General features: G+C 33.6%; 1 protein-coding gene across 1 annotated transcript in view; it reads right to left on the bottom strand.

The window, feature by feature from the left end:
* Window positions 1–262: 262 nt before the first annotated feature.
* Window positions 263–20,985, bottom strand: part of LOC129231586 (uncharacterized) — a 270,695-nt gene continuing 249,972 nt past the window's right edge. The window contains exon 6 of the mRNA XM_054865943.1: window positions 263–2,772. Coding sequence (XP_054721918.1) covers window positions 1,453–2,772 — 1,320 coding nt within the window. The 3' untranslated portion in view covers window positions 263–1,452. The remainder of the gene's footprint in view (window positions 2,773–20,985) is intronic.

Genomic DNA, 20,985 nt, shown 5'->3' with positions numbered 1-20,985 from the left:
CTGTGGGGTCTTTTTTATATACGGTGACCTGGGAAATGAAAAAAAAAAAAAAAAAAAACTGAACCATTTAGGAGCATTAAAAAACTTTTAGTTTAACTCGTAATGTAATTCAGCATTACGAGTGTAGTTAACCAAGACATTGGATTATGAGAAAATGACAATAGTTGGTTCAATGTTAAATGTGCACGGTTAAAGCAATACGAACAATAGTTTTAAAAAAGAAGTTTTTTAAACATTGCAAAAGCAATTATCATCGAAAGTATTTTATTTATTTTTTTTAAATACGATGTTTATATTAAATGTGATTAAATAAGCATTAAATAAGAAACAAAGACTCAAGCTATACAAGACAAATTTCTATTCATACATGAAGAATAATAATTTGCTAAGAGTAAATCGGAAAAAAAATGTTATTAGCTTAAGACTAGCATGTTTTTTCGTAGTGGCACAAATAAAAGCAATTACTAGTAAAATCAAAACGCAACATCACCCGTACACAGGAAATCTTTCTGAACAGATACATGTTTTACTACATTACATATTTTAAATAATACTTAGTTAATGTTCAAAAATGATACCCTAACTGCTCTTAACATATAAATGAGCGTTTGAAATTTAATCATAACAAATAAATGAAAATTTAAAAAGAGTAATTTATATCTTAAACAAGTTGATATCACATAAAACACGATTTAACATAACAGTCACGATATAATGTTTGTCGATTTTTGTCTAACTTAATTAAGGTGATCATTAAATCACGAGCAGCTAAAAAGCTTTATCACAGGTAAATATTTCTAAGTATAAGAAAAATCACAGGTTAAATTTATTTTCTTTAAAACTAGTTTAAAATAAATATTAAGATAAAAACGAAGAAATGAATACATATGCTTCTACCTTCGAAGCAATTTATTAAAGTAAAAAACAATAAATATTAAATTGATATTAACGTTATCAAAATTTGTTTTGTAATGTACAACTTCCAGCAAGCCATAACTTTTCAGCGTCCATTTTTAAATGCTAGAAATAAGTTTAATTAAACTAGTTTTTCATTTTAAAACTTAATATGATAACAAGTCAAACGCAACTTATACTTACAGAAGTGCTATGCACTTACGTTAGTCTACAGTACTCACATTTTAAAGGTTATAATACAATTGTAAAAAAAAATAATAATAATAACCAGAAGAATGCTTGGATGTCGGGAGGGGGGAGAAGAGAAAGCTCTCAAATCACGTACTTATAGCAAGAGAAAAAAGCACATTAAATCTTTTGTCTCCTCCTATGTCAATTTGTTTCATTATCTCATTTTGGCATTTATATGAGGACCACAATTTTTGACTTAAAACGAGTGATTAGGTTATACAGTCATGGCCTCGGGAGAATAAAGCATGATTGAGGTTAGATCGTCATGAGAGCACCAGAGATTAAACAATGAAATTCCAGCCCATTTTAATTGGCTGGTAATATCATTTTGTCTGTACAGCTAATATTTTGCAAATTGGCTGCTAAATTCAACCTTTTGCATTTGGCCCGCCTGTTCTTGAACCAAAATTGAATGTTTTTAGGTTCAAGCTTTGGGAATTTCCGCCTGTATTGCATACTGTTCAGTTCTTGTGTAAAGCGAACAATCTGGCTATGAGAGGGGTGGGTGTTTGCGGAAAACCATTGTTCCAGTCTCGGAACCTCGGAAACGGGATCGATAAAGGTTCGATTCCGTTTTCTCCGTTCCTCTAAACGGCCCAAGACACGGGCGGGAAAATTTCCACCCTGACGGTCAGGATCCCCGTCATGAGACATCATATTCTCATTTCCAGGTACACCACCGTTCTGTTGCATGACATCACTGTACCCTTCTTTATTTTCCGGTTCATCAGTTATCATGTTTAGATCCTCCATGACATCGACTTCCTCATCACCACTATCACTCGATTCAATGGAATGTTCACTATTCGAGTCCTTTGGCTCTTCTTTGATCCTGAGTTCAACCTGAGGTTCACTATGGTCTGTTTCGCCCATCAGACCATAACTATGACACCGGCGGACAGAAAGGTCAAGTGTATGAACATTGTCTGAGTCATCAGAACTGTTTGCCTGTGACTCTGAATGACTCTCGCCACCACTAAAACGTTCGCCTTCGTTTTCATTAGGTGGTCGTCCAACGTTGGAGTCGGAAACTAAGGATCGGCTTTCACCTCCAGCTTCAGGACAAGGACTGCGTACGCCATTGCTCTCAGAGCAACATTTCTGCTCAGCCCGCTTATGGGCTGCTCGCGCATTCTTGAACCAGTACACAACATTGTTTACATCCAAAGGTTTCCTACCTCTTCGGGACTCTAACGAATTTAGTTCCCTCACATATTGCTGTATCTGCAAACGTGATGGATGCTGATTTTCAGCAAACCATCGATGCAATTTAGGAAGCTCGAGCTCAGGATCGAATGAAGTTCGAATACGGGTGCGACCTTGTGACTGTGGTCCAGCTATTGCCACCCGCGCAACTAGATCTTGAGGTGTATGAGGAGGACTACCCGACACAGTTATAGGTTCACTAGACGGAACCATTGAGGGATGATGAGGATGATGATGATGCAAATGTTGCTGTTGCTGTTGTTGTTGCTGCTGCTGCTGCTGTTGCTGCTGCTGCTGAAGCAACGCTACTTGCCGGCAATGCTGGAAAAACTGTTGAACATACCACTGATCAAACTTTTTCCGCGTTTCTTCAGGAATATCACAATCGAGACGGCCTTTGGTTAAAGCCGCGAGAACGCTCTGAAAATGAAAAGAAAAACTGTTAAAAATATGGGAGCAAGGTTTTATTAATACATAATATTAATAAGCAAGACACATAGTCCGAAAAAAATAATAAAAACGTTCTTTTTTACTACTATTAACAGAGCAATAGAAATATGTCAATTTATCAGAAATAATACAGTGAAATCTCTTTACAGCGAATACCAATACAAGGAAATATCCGTTTCAACGAAATAAATGTTCCATTCCGTTTCAAATGTTATTATATAACTGGCATTTTATTACAACGAATATTCCGTAACAACGAACAAAATTAGTAGTATTGAAGTACGTTGTAACGGGATTTCACTTTATATACTACGCAATACCAGTAGTGACATTTTCTTGATGAGTGGTCTTCACATTAAAATGAGCATCATGTCACGCAACAAACACCAATTTTTATCGCGAATGTCTAATCAGCATCAAAATTTAATCCTACGCACCAGTTTTCCTGAAATTGGGCTCAGCTGTTGCTTCACAATCAGGTTGGAAAATTATTTCGCAATGTAGTAATAATTTTTTACGTGTAATATTTTAACTATCCCGGTACAGCACAGCTTATCATTTCTTTTAAATGGGGAATTATGAACATATCCATCAGTTGCGACATGATTAATGTGGTTGAATAAATATTTTACTTCTGCCACAAGTTATGAAATCAGAATTTGAAAAAAAATAAATATATATATAAAAGATTTGAAACTGAATTATATTTTAATGATCGAAAATTGAATACTGCACAAATGCGTAGACGTTGCTGATATTGTTTAGTTATGATGGTTCCAATTCACATCAAAATTATGTTTTTGTGGAAATTTAAGAAAAGACCTTAACATTACAAAGTCTACTTTAAAGAAGTCACAGTTCGTCAAGAAAAGGACACCTCTTGTTAACCTTTTAAACAAAATGGAGAAAAGTTATTAGTTTTAAATTAAGTCTATAAACACATATTTTCGCACAAAATTTCGCTTTTCTAGTCGGAAAAAAAAAGAAAAAAAAACTTTAACTTTCTCGGAGTAAAACTTGCGTACTCTCACGAATTATTCCTATCTACTCTCTGATTCTTTCGCTGCTGAAATTGGGTAACCTAATCATAATTTTGCGTTCATTTTATCAAAACTACAGCCCTCATTTAAGAAAAATATTTCAAAGTTAACGTCTCCCCTTTAACAACCTCGACATAGAACGAATGTCCTAAAAATATACCACTGGAATAGCAGAGGAAGTTGAGCCAGTGTAGGTTAGTGAACAGGAAGGTTATTTTAACTAATAGCTCAGAGATCCGCAAGAATAGGGGTAGAATACTTTTGCAAACAGTAAAAAACTGTCTTTAGTTTGGGGGTATTCTACAGAGGGGCTAATGTTGATTGTAACTTTGATGTGACTTTCGAAACTATTCAAAAATTTCCATTCAAATTATATGCCAAATATTGTTAACAATGATATTGTAATGTCTGTACAATGTTATAGTATCCTGATGTTTTGCAATTTTTTTTGTAAATCAGGCAAATTGGGCAGGTTCAGATAGCTGAAATTTTTGATTTCGCTGAAGTTTTCGGGCTATGTTCTTCATTTTAAATTATTATACATGTGGTTTTTATTTTGCATAGAAACATTTTTTCTCTTAAAATACTGTGAAGTCTTTTTTTTTTTTTTTTTTTTGTAGGGTACTTTTAGGCATCAGCAGCTATTTTGAAAAAATGAAGAAAACGCTACTAAAAGGAACGAACAAATGAGGGAGTGAAGAGAAACATAACAGAAGAGAGGGAAAAGGTAAGAGAAAAAAGCACAAGAAAAAATAAATAACAAGCAAAACGGCCAAGAAAGTTCAAAAGAAATTTTTACTGAACTTGAGAAAACTGGACAATGAAAGGTATCAAAACCGAAATGACAATGCTGGTGTCTGTACTTCGGTTTGAGCAAGTGGATTGCATTTGAGGACAGTTTCATGCTTATAATTAGGTACAGTCATGGGAGGAAAAAAATAAGAGAAACACTCCTTCGTATTTGACGACTATGAACCAGAGACACATGAGATAAATCAGTATTTTTAGTAATAATGTAATCTAAAAACTTCCATTATTATATGATTTAGTTAATATCACAGATTTGTAATCAGCACCATCATTTAACTTTGTATACAATACTTTCGCTTCAGCTGTTAAATTGCGGACTCCACAGTTAATTACAAAAAATCCGTCTCATAATATTAAAACGTTTTTTGACATTTTTGCATATAATATCTAACTATGTGGTAAAGATTAATATATGTAAAAAGAAACAAGCAAAGCATAAACCAATCCAATACTAAAAATAAACATCATTTACTATAGTGTAATACAAATTTCGTTTTTTTTCTTTATAAATTATGAATTTAATTTTTGAAAAAATATAATTTGAAAACGTTTTATATTTGAATGAAAAATTAACCGAGAAGAGCTTTTATAATGACATCAGAAATTTGAGCTCAAACTTTTCAGTAGTTATTATGCAATGCTTTAAAATTCCTTTTATTGTCGTTTTAGGGGGCAAAACTCAAATAAGGAAAATTGGTTTCCAGGAAAAGAAAGAGGAAAATTTTTCAACAAAACAATATAGTCTATTATAACATTGCATTACTGTATTATAGTTATTTATATGACGGGGGTCGTATTCGAACTGAAGTCGAAACTCGTTCTGAGTGTATTGAATGATTAAATACGCTGAATTAATCATTAAAAAGGTACCTAAATTATTTTTCACAGCAAGGGGAAATATGCGTTTGTGCAACTTTAGGCAATTCAGGAAAACTTTTGACAAAGATACTTGATTTTCACAGGAAAAGGATGAAAACCTGTGAAATCCCGAAACGTACTACGGGAATAATCAGTAACGTTTCGGAATTTTTTTAGTGTGGCAATGAAACGTTAATTTCGATCATTCTTTTCGAAAGAGACTTCTTCCCAGACGATTCTGATGAAAAGAAACATAAAACGATTTTACTTTTTAAAATTTTTGAGATAACGGTGACACTTCTGAAATACGATGGTAAGTATCCACTCAGAAATTCGATGGAGTACAGCAAATCTCTAGCTTTAAGTTCCTTATCTGACAACGCTGAAAGCTCTAACATTAATCCAGATACACATTTCTAAACCACAGGGCACCAAGAGCTCTAATCCTAATCTACGTCATCATTCTTCGCGTTCGAATCTCCCCCCTCCCATCCCCTCCATTGCAGTGGAGAAGGGTCCTTTGGTTGAAGAGGTTTCCAAATTTAGACAATAATGACACGAACAGTTGTGTACGTAATTCTTAAGCTTCTGGAAAACAAAATAAGTGAGTTTCTTCGCCTGATTGGTGTAATCTTGTGGTTCTTACTATGATATGTTTTCAGTTATTGTTGAAGCTTTCTGCAAAAATGATCCCCTCAGTATTAAGATTTCTCTTAGCGTTTCCCGAAAATCCGACCGCTTATGGAACAGCAAAAATGAATTAAAATCGGGTCGGCTGAAATATTTTCCTTTGTTATGAAATTCATGGCATGTTTTTAAATATGTGCTAATTAAAAACATTACTTCTATAGCAAAATTCCTTTACCAACACAAACGGGTAAAACTGCGTCGTAGTGAAAATTTTATGCATAATATTTTGTGACTGACCCGTGCTCGACAGATGGAATTCAAAAACCAGTTTTTTTTTGTTTTTTTTAAGTATTTTTTTTTTTTTTTTTTTGAATAACAGTAAAAACATGAATTAGTTTATTTTTCAGTGATAGCGGTAAAAAAGTTTTTTGTCCCCCGAAATAGAGTATTAAGTTCTTCTGACTGTGAAAATAAGTCATATAAACATTAAAAATGTTGCTCAGCTTTATGCGTACTGTAGTAGGGCCAGAAAACTGGGGGGGGGGGGGGTGGAGGGTACGGATTTGGCGGTTCCTTAATTGCTTCAAACGCCTGTTTTAATATGCAGAGAGAGAGAGAAGATTTTGCTTCAGGTTTAGGAGGGAGTCATATTAGTACACCTTAGCACTAGTAAGATAAACTTAATCGTAAGGATAATATTCAGTCGGAAATAGGGGGTGTCAGGGATCACTTCCAGGCATTTTTTTGAAATTTAAGTTTTAAAAACTCAGACAAAGAAAATTATCTTTTACGTTTGGGGGGTGGGGGGAGTCCGGGGAGACTCGCAGAAATTTTTTGGAAATTGAAGTCCCAAAACAGAATTGTAAATTATGTTCGATTATCTTTGGAAACGGTGGGGTTGGTCCGGTTTCGTGAGGTCCGTTCAAAATTGTTGTTCGAAAAACAGTTTTACACGATCTCTCGTGATGTTCAGAAAAGATGAGCTTCAGGGCCGTCCCTCGGTAATTTTTTGGAATTCGAATACACAAGCAAAATGGGGGTTCAGAGGATCTCCCCGGAAAATTTTCGAAATCATAGTTTAAAAAATGCAGTTTAGACGATCTATGCTGATGTTAAGGGGAGGAAAGATTTGGAGGACATTCCGCAGAAATTTATAGAAATTGAAGTCTTAAAAACGAAATTAGAGCACCATCTGTTTCTTGAAATTGAAGCTCCACAAACGCAATTTATGCCACATTCGATGATAATAGTAGGTGTTTTCAAGGGGCTTGCGCACAGAAATTTATCGTAATTGAAGCACTAGGAACGGTTTTTGACTTTGTGCAATATTAGAACTTTTCCTCTCTCAACTCAAACATTAATGAACTTATTCAATGTCAAGCGTCTTTTTACAGGAGCCAGTTAAGAACTTTTCCTCTCTCAACTCAAACATTAATGAACTTATTCAATGTCAAGCGTCTTTTTACAGGAGCCAGTCAAGAATCCTACTTTCTCCCACTGAACACTGAATGTGGGAGACTGGAAATTTTTTTTAACAACAGAAAGTTGGCATCGAGTCTACCTACAGCTTCAAAAATTACACCAAAAGTAAACGATTTTTATGAGAGATGTTCCCTTTGCAAAGGTGATTTTCTGAGAAGCTCCAGTTTATCTAGCAAAATGAATCATAAAATACCATCGTAACATTCGATCATATATTTATGGCAAAAATATACACATGTCCGGAAAATATTTTATTTGTTAAAACAAATTACTTCAGGTATGTGAGAAAGAAATATTTACAGTAAGTCAGCTTTCAATGTAGCGCTCAACAAAATGACAACAAAGTGCAAGTTTTTCAGATAAGATGAGTATTTTCTTCTGATTTTGTATATTTTAAATATTTTTAATACTAATCCAGCCTGTTTCAATGCAAGCATATAAAACTTTTGAAACAAATATTCAAAATGTTTTGTTGACTTTCTCCGAAACAAAACTTTCGATCGTGCTCTACTCACTTAACGAAGTTAAAAATTTTCTGTTATATCACATTGAGTTAGGTCATTCTTCTTCATTTTTTTGTACAAAACCCAAGTGCTAAAAAGCGAGGAAACGGAATCGGATTGAATTTTGGCTCTTTCTAACGCTTTTTTATCCGCAGCCTGTTGATGCGCTTACCCTGTCCAATATTGGCGGCCATACTTTAGAACCCATTTCTCTGAGAAGAGCCAGCCCATTCGCTCGCTTCAAGGGAGCACAAAAGTGTAATACTTTTAAGGGCTCATATCTAAAGAAACCAAACCGAGAATATTTTTTCGAGGTTAAACGAATCTTTCTGAATGCATTATTTCCAAATGCATTCCTCAAAGATGGAGTTTCAAAAAGATGCAAACCGTTCCGGAAAGTTTCGTCTCGGCGGAGTTTGCACGTATTTAATGAAAAGAAAAGCAGTTCGGCTTGTAGATAAAAACGAAAGAAAGAAAAATCTTTTCCGCTCAAGATATCCACGTTGTTAAATCTGGTCCTTCAAAGTAAAAATCTAAACCAATTTTAATTTCGGCGTCCATCTTTTTTCGCCAAAGACAAAAAGCAGCGAAAAATGTAATCGAGCGAATAAAGAGGTTAAAAATTGGGAGCGAAAGACAAAAGAGGATTGGGAAGTGTCCGCGCGGATGAGACGCGTAACTCTATTAGAAAATATTAACATCACCTGGATCTCTTTTGGTAGGGAAAAGACTTTTAATCACATTTCGTCCGCTCGCATTCGTACAAAGGAAAAGGAGACATTTGGTAAGACTCTCTCTGGCGGGCTGGCAACGTCTTGCCGAGTTAACCACATTTAACAAACAAACAGGCTTCTCATCAATATGCTCGCCGCAGAAAAGGCTGTTTTTAGCCATCGTCACACATATTAATTACGGTATTTGATCGTAATCCCCGAACGGAGCAGCGCTTAATCCAGTGAAGCGGTGGGAAGGTGGCGAACGCGATTACCTGTTGCGCGCGAACAGAAAAGGACATCTCGTTAGAAGACGCGCGCCCTTCCCCAAAATGGATAAACGCTGCGAAATGCAACAAAAGAGGACGAGGCAACATTTTTGCCGCCGTCCGCTCGCACATCCCATTATCCTGTCCCATCTGGGACGCGGAAGCGCGCAGATCTCGAACTGGGATTACCGGAGAGCGAACTGCTTGAAATTTGAAAGCGCGTTTGGCGGGAGCGGAGGAAAAGATGAAACGTGCCGCCGCCAAGGATGAAAGGGAGAGAGCTGGCCGCGCGCACGCACACAACTAATCCCTGGTAATGAAGATTACATTACAGCGGTAAGTGAGAGACGCACAAAAAGATGGAACCCTGTTTATGGAATTAATTCCCGGTGTCTGCCGCGACCAGTAATGATATTAGAAGGCGTGCGGCTCATGTAATTAGCGATGCCTGGGCCGCCGTCAAAGAACGGTCCCGCCTTTCTCCTCTTTTCCTCGATCTTAGGAGCGCAGCTTACGCAACATTTTTAAATGCTTAATAACAGCGGCAGCATACAAATAATGCGAACCAAAAACTGGCGCCGATTAAGCTGCTTTTCGATCCGATTGGACGCCGATTTTCCGGGGAGTGTTTACCGGAATTTTAACTAATGTGGCCTACACTATTTTTATCTCTTTCCTATTCCAGAACTTACCCCCCTCGTGCAACGATACGGAAAGGTGATTACAAGGGGCTTAAACGCGCCGCTTCTAATGCCTCTAATACGACTATCGGTTCTTTTGATTTCTTCCAGCCATCGATGAGGAAATGATCGGAAAAAACTTCCTCCAAACAGAAACATAAATCGCCCTTATTAATTTACAAGATGCCTGGAATTTTTCTTCTTTCAAAGACAGTTAGTTCACAAAAAGATTCGCTTTAAAAATCCGTCCATCTTAAAAATTGAAAGATAAGATGAAATATCTAAATTATTTTGAAGAAAATAATAAAATTTAGTATAGTGTAGCTCTGGTAAGTTGAGGCTCTCTTTTGGGGAGTTCAGTAAAAAGGGGAAGTGTTACAAGCGCGGATTTCATTTGGAATACTTTTGCAAAACTACTATGAAACTAGCCCAATTCAACTCAGCGTCAATCACCCTTCCATATTACCTCAAAAGGAAACAAACATTGGCAAGGTCAAGCCCAAACTTATCGGAGCCACTACATCTTGTTGCAGGGGCGGCATTTCACCATTTCATTTGGGGGGTCGAGTTTCTTAAATGTATAACCCCAAAGCGAAACCAAACACACATTAGCTAACAAGAAGTTGTCATACAATCGGTTTAATATGAATAAAATTAGTGTTTAGAAACAATTAAAATTTTGATTCATTGACTAAAAAGTTATACAAAACATCTTGCTACTAAAGTTTTTATACCTTTTGGAAAAGTTATAATGCTTGATTTTTGGAATTTGGAAGAGCAGGGGAATCATGTTACTAATTTATCAGTGCCCAATGTCGTGCTGTTTTGCCAGTTCAGCTAAATGGAAAAGGTTTTTTTCTTCCCTTTGCGCTTCGAAAATATTTCTCTAACTTCCTGAGACATAAAAAAAAAAATCTTTCTCTAGCAGCTGAGCTGTTTGTAATAGTTAAAATATAATTGAAGTATTACAAAGTTATGTATGAAAACACTTTTTATTTCTTGCTCTTCAAAATCGCCCAGGCTACTTCGAAAACTGTGAGGGGCTTAAACTTTTCATAATTGAATAATCTAGTCATGTCGGTGCTCTCAGCTTCAATGAGATATCATCTGCCTCCAGCTCTGTTATTCACTATTCCAGACTAATGAGTCCATAACAAGGGCGAAACTGCAGTCTATGGATGTGAAAACCATTCTGTCGGTATATTGCTTGTAATGTTTCTTGCCTCATGCTAAAAATTTTACTCACAGTTGAAACATTTTATTTTTCGTTTTCAAAATCCAATCCAAATAACCATAATCCCAGCCAATCATACAGAAAAATAATTATCATTAAACCTTGTGTTAATTTCATTCGAAACTGAATCTATTACTTCATACAAAATATTCAAAAACCAATGTTTGACTTCACATCATCATGTGAATTTTTGTCTTTTTTTTTTTTTTTTTTTTTTTTTTGCGCCTCTTTAAAATTGACTCGGAGGAAGAATTTTTTGGAAAAACTTCACGATTGATTGAAATATAAATCTGTAAAAAATCTATTTTCAGTTTCAATTGTAGATTCAACTGTGGTAGTATGGTGCACAGATCAATTGTAGATTGAACTGTGGTTTTAATAGTCGAGTAGTAGATTGAAGATATAGATTTTGATAGAGTAAAGCATTTTTCAAAAACCTTTTCCCGATGCGAACAAAGTGGATAAAAATTCAAACGAAGTCATACATCCTAAAGGGCATGAGCTTTTTCACCATTGAAAGAATCGTTTTGCAATATGTCTTCCAGTCGTCAAATCACTGCTTTGAAGTTATAGAGAAAGGTTTTTATAGTTTTAACGCTTGAAGATTATTTTGTGTCACTCTGCGATTGCATAATTATAGAGCCCCATAACAGGTATTTGGTTGGTATGTCTTTTTTTTATTCAATAATCACTTGCATTTTTAAGAAGTTTCTATGAAAGCATTATAATGTATTGAGCAGCTGAAACGTGTTTCGAGCAGAAGAAAGCGATGAACACTCATTAAATAAATATACACTTAAAATTGAGCGTAAAAGTGAATGTAAAATATCAAGGAATTTTTTTGTGAAAACCATGCAGCCACACCACTTTTCACGAGCCTTGGAGATACCATCGTTACACTGGGCACACAAGTGTGAAATATTTAGTCTATATGAGGCAATGTCTTCTTTAGTTAAAATTAACCATTGTTCTCTATCAGTTGTCTATGTTGTGAAAAAGCTGAAAATACTTCACGAATTTCTAAGTCATCGAAATAACGAAAAACACTTTTTCTAGTCTGAGAATGTGTCGAGTTTCATCAAATAGTTGCTGAGAACCAGCGAGATTTCCTTTCATGAACATTAATTTCCGACTTACATAAATTGAATTCACCCACTTTCTATAATTCTGCTCAAAAAATTTGGGGGTGCGACCGCCTCCTCTTGACCCCCCTATTTTCCGCCCCTGTCTTGTTGCAATGTTATTCAAACCTAAGCAAAGTATCCAAAAAAGCAAATGCTACAATCTAAGTTTCATTTTCAAGCTTGAATAATAAATTGCCTGAATTTCAGTGGTGTAGTAGACCACTACTTATTTCTTCATTCAAGCGTCCTTCCACTTAATTTCAATAACGCTTACTTTAGTATCTGTAAGGGCCACCATTTTGTTTTTCAGGACTACACTCCGACATTAGTTTTATTTATATAATTAATGTACTAACGCGAGTTAATTATCAATATCTCCGTATCGGGCTCCTAGTTTTGAACTAATTAAGTATCAATATTTTCGTATCAGGCTCCTAGTTTTGAACTAATTAAGTATCAATATCTCCGTATCGGGCTCCTAGTTTTGAACTAATTAAGTATCAATATCTCCGTATCGGACTGATAGTTTTGAACTAATTAAGCATCAATGTCTCCGTATCGGGCTCCTAGTTTTGAACTAGAAACAAAGGGGAATACTGTCATATTTTCATTTTGGAAGAGGCTAAAACATAACGCCATTCAAAACATTTCAACCAATGCGAAAATTCCTCCGTCGGTCCTCGGCTAAAAATCCCTACAGTCAGTAACGTATATAGACTTCGGTGCACCTCCCCTCCCCCGCAAGATTTTAAAAGTACGCCCTCCTCCACCGATAAGAATTTTTTATTTTTAAATTTTAACATGGTGTTATTTTTTCAGAGCGTGAGCCCTCATACCTCTTGCGCCCCCCCCCCCCCCGCACTACAGGAGTTTTGGGAGTGCAATGTACGCCACTGCCTACAGTTAATCTCTTGTACTATTGAAACTTCTATTAATAATTTTGAAGCTTTTGTTAATGATGAAACTATTCAGAAGTTTTGCCCACTTCCCAACCATTCACCGATGCGCTCTAAGATTTCATACTTAATAAGTAAGGAGCAATACTACTGTCGAAAATAAGAAGCTGTATTAAAAATAGTATATTTTATAACAACTCAAGAGCTTAAATTGAACACGCTTCAAAAACTATAGATCTGTACCTATAACAACGAACGTAGCTATAGATCTATAGTAAAACTTCCTTAAACGCCGACTACTTCCTATACACTTGCTTTTTAATTCCCTGATCTGAGTTTTGCATCAACGCCCTAACTCACTACTTTGAAAAATCTACTTTGAGTCTTTTAAGCTCGTTTTAATGCTTATGACATTTTCTTGAATTTTGTCAAAACTGTTTTCGATTTTACGTTTTCCTCGATGCAACATATAATTGTTTTATACAGGATGCGAAAATATAAGAACTTGTCTACATTTCTCAAAATTGTTTGTTGTTACTGCATTAAAATCCTACCCCCCCCCCCCCACCATAAACGTAAGAAAAATCTGATTAGTTTTAAGTTTAGCTTGACAGAAAAAACATTTGAAAATCCCGTGTCCTGAAGTCTTGATGCAGTAAAAAATATACTATTTTCTCTTTAGATAACTGATGTCCAACAAAAAAACTTTAGACAACTATCAAAATAACAGTGATGCACCATAACATGATCTTTGGAAATTCAATTTGTTTCCCTACGCCTAAAAATTACGAAAGTGAAAGATATTTAAAAAACTGGGAAATAAATGAATATAAACACTATATAAACTTAAATACAATTCAGTACTTGATTAATAGTTAGGGGAGGGTGGCCCAAAGCGGGTAGGCTTTCGTATACCTCCCCTTATGGTGTGTAAGCGGCGATGCATACGTATGTCGTGTTTACATGACACCCCCCCCCCCCGTCGAGTTTTTATCAGTCCCAGCGAAGCAGCAGTGAAGCGGTATGGCACTACCAGGCTTAAAATTAAAAAAAAAAAATGATGCATTTCTAAAAAAAAATGAAGTTTTGTAACTTGTGATTAGTCGAAGATCAGCTTTTTTTTTTTTTTAATTATCAATAATATTACGTTATTCTGACACCATCCACCTACAAACTAAAATAGTCATTTCATTTGTTTCTTTTTTAAGTTTAAGGTTATAAGTATTGAAATAAAAAACGTGCCTTTGGGCAAAGCGGGTATTGGATTTAATCATATATTTATTTATAATTTCTTGACTCGTGTACTGACTTAAGATTTTTTAATTCAATAGGGTAAGTACTTTAAAAATTTATTTTTTAGGGTGGCAATTAATTAGTCTATTAATTCAATCAGTTATTTCTTTATGTTTTATAAACAAATGTGCTGACTTTAAATTTGATAAGTACAACTGTTTTACATTTTTTTACGCAATGGCAGGTAGCTAGTCAACTATTTTTATCATTTATAACTTCATATTTGATTGGCGAATGTACCAAAGCACAATTAGTTACGTTACCCGCTTTGGGCTTCCTGGTAGGGCAAAGCAGGTTTTTCAAATGTTTCTAAAAATTGATAATAAATAAATGTTAGGTTTGAAATAATACAAAAATCACTTTTTGTGTTGAAGTTCAAGAACCCTGCTAGAAAATAAAACCGAAATTGTTGTGATAAAAATTCAAAAACTACAACTTTCGATTGTTCTTCGAAAACCTACCCGCTTTGGGCCACCCTCCCCTATACTCTTGATGACATTGAAGAAAAATATTTATCAATCAAATGTCAAGTTAGAAAACAGTTTTACTCAAATTAGAAAAGAAAAAAAATACTTTAAGCACACAAGCAAGATCATTCACTTAAAAAACCTAGTTTTGATTGTAGGATGCTTAACAAAGTTCTGTATCATTCAACAATTTACATCTGTGGCTGCTAATATTGAAGTTTTTCACAGTTAAAGACACTAAAACATAAAAAATATATGTTGCACTAAATAATAATAAATTTTAATAAAACCTTAGAATATGATCGAGAATCTTTGAAATCTGATTAATGTAAAAAAATTACATCATATTTAAAAATGAATCAAGTTAACAGTAGAATAAATTTATTTGAAATTTATTTACAAAAAAAAAAAAAAAAATAACTCCGTTTTTTTTTTTTCAAAAAATAAGAATTCAAGACACGCGTAGTTCCCATGAATGTTATTTTTGTTTGCTCCCATGGGAAATATGCATTTAATCATGCAGTTTTCAATCGATGTTAAGTTTTCCTTCTTGTTTCGTTATTTTTCATTTCATGATACAGTAAAATTTTAATCAAATATAATTTTAAATGAAGAAATTATAATGGAAAATTGTTTTATATACTAGGGGAAATAAAAATGCAATAAAAAAATTCGCTGTTTGAACTCTGATTTTTTTTTACTACTGATATCAGGCGAAGTTAAATGTGCATTAGTTAGCAACGGTATTGCAAATTTAATTTTCTATAACTCGTTGATTTTAAAAATGGACGGCTTCGTTCTTAGAGAGAGAAAGAAATAAAGAAATGTATATAGGGCAACCGAAAGCGAAATGGATATAAAGGGGTTATGGATAAAATATTTCATTTGATAAAATTATTAGTTATAACATAAAAAATCAATCAAATATGATTAAAATAAGTTAAATTATTTTTAACAGTACGAAGTTATTCCACTAGAAAAACTCAAAACTAATATATACTTTGATCGTTTTCACTATTCAAATTATTTGTTAATAATTGTGAATTTAAATAAAAAAGAGCATGGCGACAAAGATTTTAAAAAAAAAAAAGTACTAAAAACAGATTTTTAAAAATTGAGAGATTGAGCAATTTCGTTCATAAGGAGCTAATAATGAAATTGATTCAGGTTTTTAACTTTATACAGTGGAAGCCGGTTAATTGAATCAATGGTTAATTGAATCAACCGCTTAAATGAATCGAATTGTCAAAAACAAAATCAGTTCCAGCTTCACTGAGTCAGTCGCTTTATTGAATCAGCCGCTTTATGGAAACAAAATGTTTAGATCAAACGTGATTTATATAAGCGGCGACCACTGTATTGGCATAAAATTTAAGAACAGGACACTAAAAAAAAAAAAATAATAAATTTTTAGTACAGAACTACAAAATATTTTGCTACCTGTTTAAAAACTTTAGAACCTTAAAAATGTTATACTTGAATAAAATTGCATTGCTGGGGTTAAACTTGCAAAAATAAAAATAACTTTTCATTTATACGTCGGCGTCGTTTCACTCCAGTCCCTTGAACGACATATAAACGATGCTTTACTGTAATTGATTTATAAAATGTTCAGACTTGTTTTCTAATGTTATTTTGTGGTACCCCATAATATGTGGCATCCCCTGTAAACCAACCTTTTTACATTTTTTTTTTTTTTTTCAAAATTAAAATTCATACCTAAAATTTTTCTTTTAAACTTTTGAGTTAATGATTCTAATCCCAGAATCCTGATTTTCAATATTCGCTTAGTTATATTATTTTTTTTCTTAAACATCTCAGGTGTAAGCAACGAAAACAAAAGGTACTCAAAACTCGGAAGTTTTACCCTGCGTTCTTTGACGCAGGAACATTTGAAAGAGAATGGAAAAGGTTATTTTGAATGATGTGGAAATGTAAATTATCCAATCTTAACTTTTAAAATATTTAAAGATGCTGAAGTACGTATATCATATACAGATATTACATTATTTTTCTTTTCTTCTCTTACCATTGATTTTAGCCTGAATATTAATTCATCGAAGTTAAAGGCCTATTATTTCTGCATTTCTTCTGATATTAATTAAGTTTTAGCTCAATTTGTTCTAAAATAAAGTTTAATTTCATTTATATGTCGCTCTCATTTATGCTCCTTTTTGAATAAATTTCTTGAGGCGAGTGAGAAATGAATATCGATTGTTAAGTTTGCATTGTGATAAATTTTCGAGAAAATCACTTAATTACATATTACACAGCAAAACCGTCTCAGTCAGTCGACTGAAGTTAGGAGGACTGACATTTTAACTCAACTAGAATAAATCTTCTGCTAACAGCCCTCTCTAAAACGATCACCTAATGAAACGATCAAAATTCCATGAAAGAGAATCCCTTCCCCCCTCATATATCAGCCCTAATTGTCCTCCAGAAGCGATCAATTTTGAACAATTCCCCATTAAAACAACCATTTCCTGTAAAAAAAAATGTTGTCTGTTGCTTATTATTACTGAAATGATTGATAATTGAATGTGTGTTATTGTTAATGATTCAAATATGGTTTCAAAAATCCGACTTCAAGTAATTCCGGCAGTTTTTTCATCCTTCTACAAGATATTTACTGCCAGGTAAACAGCCTGCTATTGAAAACTTTGGCTTCCATAAAGTGTTCTGCTTAAATAATAGTTTATTTTGTTAAGTCTCAATGCCACGTTTAACGATGTTTCTCATTTTCGAGGAGCTCTCATAAAGCGATCACCTCTCTCAACGGACAATTCCCGTCCGAAAAGGAAGTTTAAAGAATTTTCATAATATGTAAATGGATCATTGCGAAGATATATATATTTTTTAATTTCAAGAAATAAAAATGTTTTGATGCAGATCATCGATATTAAGTTTAAATAAAATGACGATTAAATAACTAAAAAAAAAAAAAGCATTTGAATTAAATATATTATACCAGTTTCAATTTTACCAGATGTAGTGCTAATAAAGTTGACACTAAACAGGGATCGACAAAGAAATCCCGTCAACCTAATTCTGCGATTGCGCAATGCTCGCGTTATTTCATATTTGCACTATACACTGTGCGCATGCGTAACCCTGAGCGATAGGATTTTTATTGCTTTCACTTTGAAGCCAGTATAACCGTAAAATGGATATCCAGAGTTTTCGGAACTATAAACACATCTCACATCCTTCCGAGTTTCCGAAAAATCTGCAAGCAGGATAGGAAGCTGACAAAACTCGGAAGCAAGATAAACAAAATAGCGAGAAAACTTGTTTGACTAACCGTACTAAATACGATTAACGATATCAGAAATTCAACGAAATAACTGATTTCAGATACATCTACGATATGAATGATCCTAACGTGAGTCACTTATGAATTTTAAGAACAAATAGCTACATGAGCAGAAAAAATGTGTGAAAATAATTACAGGAATAAACTGTTTCCTCACACACTTGATTTCCAACAAAATAAAACGAATAATATTATTGAATCCATGTGCAAAAAATGTTTATTAATGAAAACTTTAAATTTCACTCAAAATTGCTCTCAAAATTTAAAATGTTTAAATACCAATAAGTGTAGGGTTTTAAGGACGATGTGACGCTCTTTTAACTTGTAAAAAAATCAATATTTTATCTACAAACTAAATAATTTTAGAATTTATTTTAGGGCACTTGACAAATGAGTTAACTAAAGAATAAATGAGTACAAATTATAACAATGTAATTCACCGGGGATAAAAATATTACACATTGATAATTTTTCAAGTGAAAGACAGTTTAGTGCTGATAATATTTTCTCGTAATTGATAAATGGGGGTGAAGTATTTTTGTTAGACGAATGTATATTATCATCGTTTCACGACATGCAAAGCCAGAGTTATCACAGTTGTCAGTCACTATTGACATGGGTCATATATCCTATGAAGTACAAAATAACAAAGAGTTCAGAGAGTAAAGCTGCTCCGAATTTCTTACTTTTCGTGTTGGCTTTTGTCTTTTTAAAAAGCAGTTGGTTTTTTAATTTTTATTATTTTAGTTTACAAAATTCGTAAGGCTGAATACTAAAACAAATAAATAGCAATAACTCCATCCGCTATTGTCTCCAGATCATTACAAAAGAAAAACAATTTTTTTCTCCGGACAAACTAGCACAGTTCAACAAACCAAAATAATAATAATAATAATAATAATAATAAAAATAATTGACATTTTTAACAATCTTCAGAAATTTTTTCCTCCAATGCATAACTAAATAAATCTGGTTTTTCTACGAAAATAGAAACATTAAATAAACCAAATATCTTATCAAATCTGCATGTGAAAAAAAAAAGCGTCAATTTTAGAGAAAATCTTTAAATATTTTCTATGAAGCATTTGTTCAAAGAGTTTGTGTCCGGTACTAAATTTAAAAATAAACATAATCTGTAACGTTTGTAATACAAATGAAATGTCTGTATTTAATTTGCTGTGTTATATTTAGTGGAATGTAAGCTCGCTCATAACATTTGTAAAATATCATGGTTTTAACAAAAGTTCCTTCTTTTTAAAATTAAATAAGCACTAATTTTCATAATTTACATTTTAGACTTTAGAAACTTTTGTAGAAAAAAAAAGAAAGAAAGGTAAAGTGAAAAAAAAAAAAAAAATACGGATATGGGAATTAAAAAAAAGCAGCTCTTTTGCACTGACCAATAACATGATCAAGAAAATATAAAATGCATGATAGGTGAAGGCTATAGACTTTATTTTTTAGATGAATAATCAAAATTGTTTGGCATACAAAGTAAAAAAGCCTCCAAGTTTTGCACTAAACTAATACATAAAAAAGTGATAAATAATGGAGGCACTGCGTCTCCAGACAGATAAATATACATTAATACTATAAGCATACTTAATTTGATTTTTTAATTTTAATTATATCTCATCTGTGAATAGAACTTGAATAAATATAAATACGGGAAGTTTCTTTACTGAACATGTGACTAGTATGCGGCATGCAATGTACAACGTGAAATTTTTTCGGATATGGGACTCATAGAAACGAGGCCGATACTCTGGTTTTACACCGAAAAATGAGTGAAAAAAATGAAAAACAAACGCATCGAAAAAAAATCCATTTTGATATTTTTTTTAAAAAGTAATTTGGGGGGAATACCGCCAAAATGTCCCCTCATACTACAAATGTGGAAGTGAGAAGCAAAGGGATGTAAGTGACAAAATTAAAAATTTCGAGATAACCAGTACAAAAAGTAGAGGAACCTCTCCTCTGTCTTTGGGCAAGAGATATTACAAGTAGTCCTGGTACTTGCTGCTATACAGCATGATTTGTAAAAAAAAAAATCAATGAAAGCCTACCTAAGACGTTATATTTAAAATCATTTTACTCAAAACTTAAAAAAGTCCACTTATATCCGTTTGCTTCTCACTGCCTCAAATGTTCATGATTTTGGACTTTTCACCTCTCTAGCCCCTTTTCAGAAGAATTTTCATGGTTAAAATAACGCTACCTTCGCCTCTAAATCAAAATGATGGGTATGAAACTCAAAAATCGAAAAAATAGGATTATGTTATCTCTAAAAAGGGGGGGGGGGGGGGGGGAGGGGGGGGGACGGTTGTCAGATTTGGATTCAGGGGACATTTTACAAAAGAATCAGCAGGAATGGTGCCAGAAGCATTTTGAAAGGTTTTTATTTATTATTATAACTAAAGACTTGATGCTACGACTAATAATAAATTTTATTTCATCAAATATTTGGCGTTTGTGCAAGTGATCATGCTCATGAAGGATCGTCTAAAAAGCTAAAAATTTCTCATTACTTTCGTTTCTTCCTTCAATTGAGACATTTATAATAACACGAAATATTGATCTCACACATTTTCAAACCCTTTTCCTTTCAGGAATTATTTAACTCCTTCATTCAATAAACCGTACGGGCTTCACATTTCTTAAAGTAACAACGCTAGCAGAAGTAGTAATTTAAAGGTAAAATCAAGAAGAGAGGAAAAAACCATGCATACAAAATAGACAACATTTTAAGCGGGGAGGGGGAGGGAGAGAGAAAAAGAAAATTTGAAGTTAGAATGAACAAGAACAGAACAGAGAGGTAATATTTGAATCATGAAAAAGAGTTGGGAAAGGTTTTAACAAAAATGAATT

This window comes from Uloborus diversus, chromosome 10, assembly GCF_026930045.1.
Source record: "Uloborus diversus isolate 005 chromosome 10, Udiv.v.3.1, whole genome shotgun sequence".
Classification (NCBI taxonomy): Eukaryota; Metazoa; Arthropoda; class Arachnida; order Araneae; family Uloboridae; genus Uloborus; species Uloborus diversus.
Note: the sequence above shows the minus strand (reverse complement) of the source record. Positions and strands in the feature narration are given on the sequence as shown.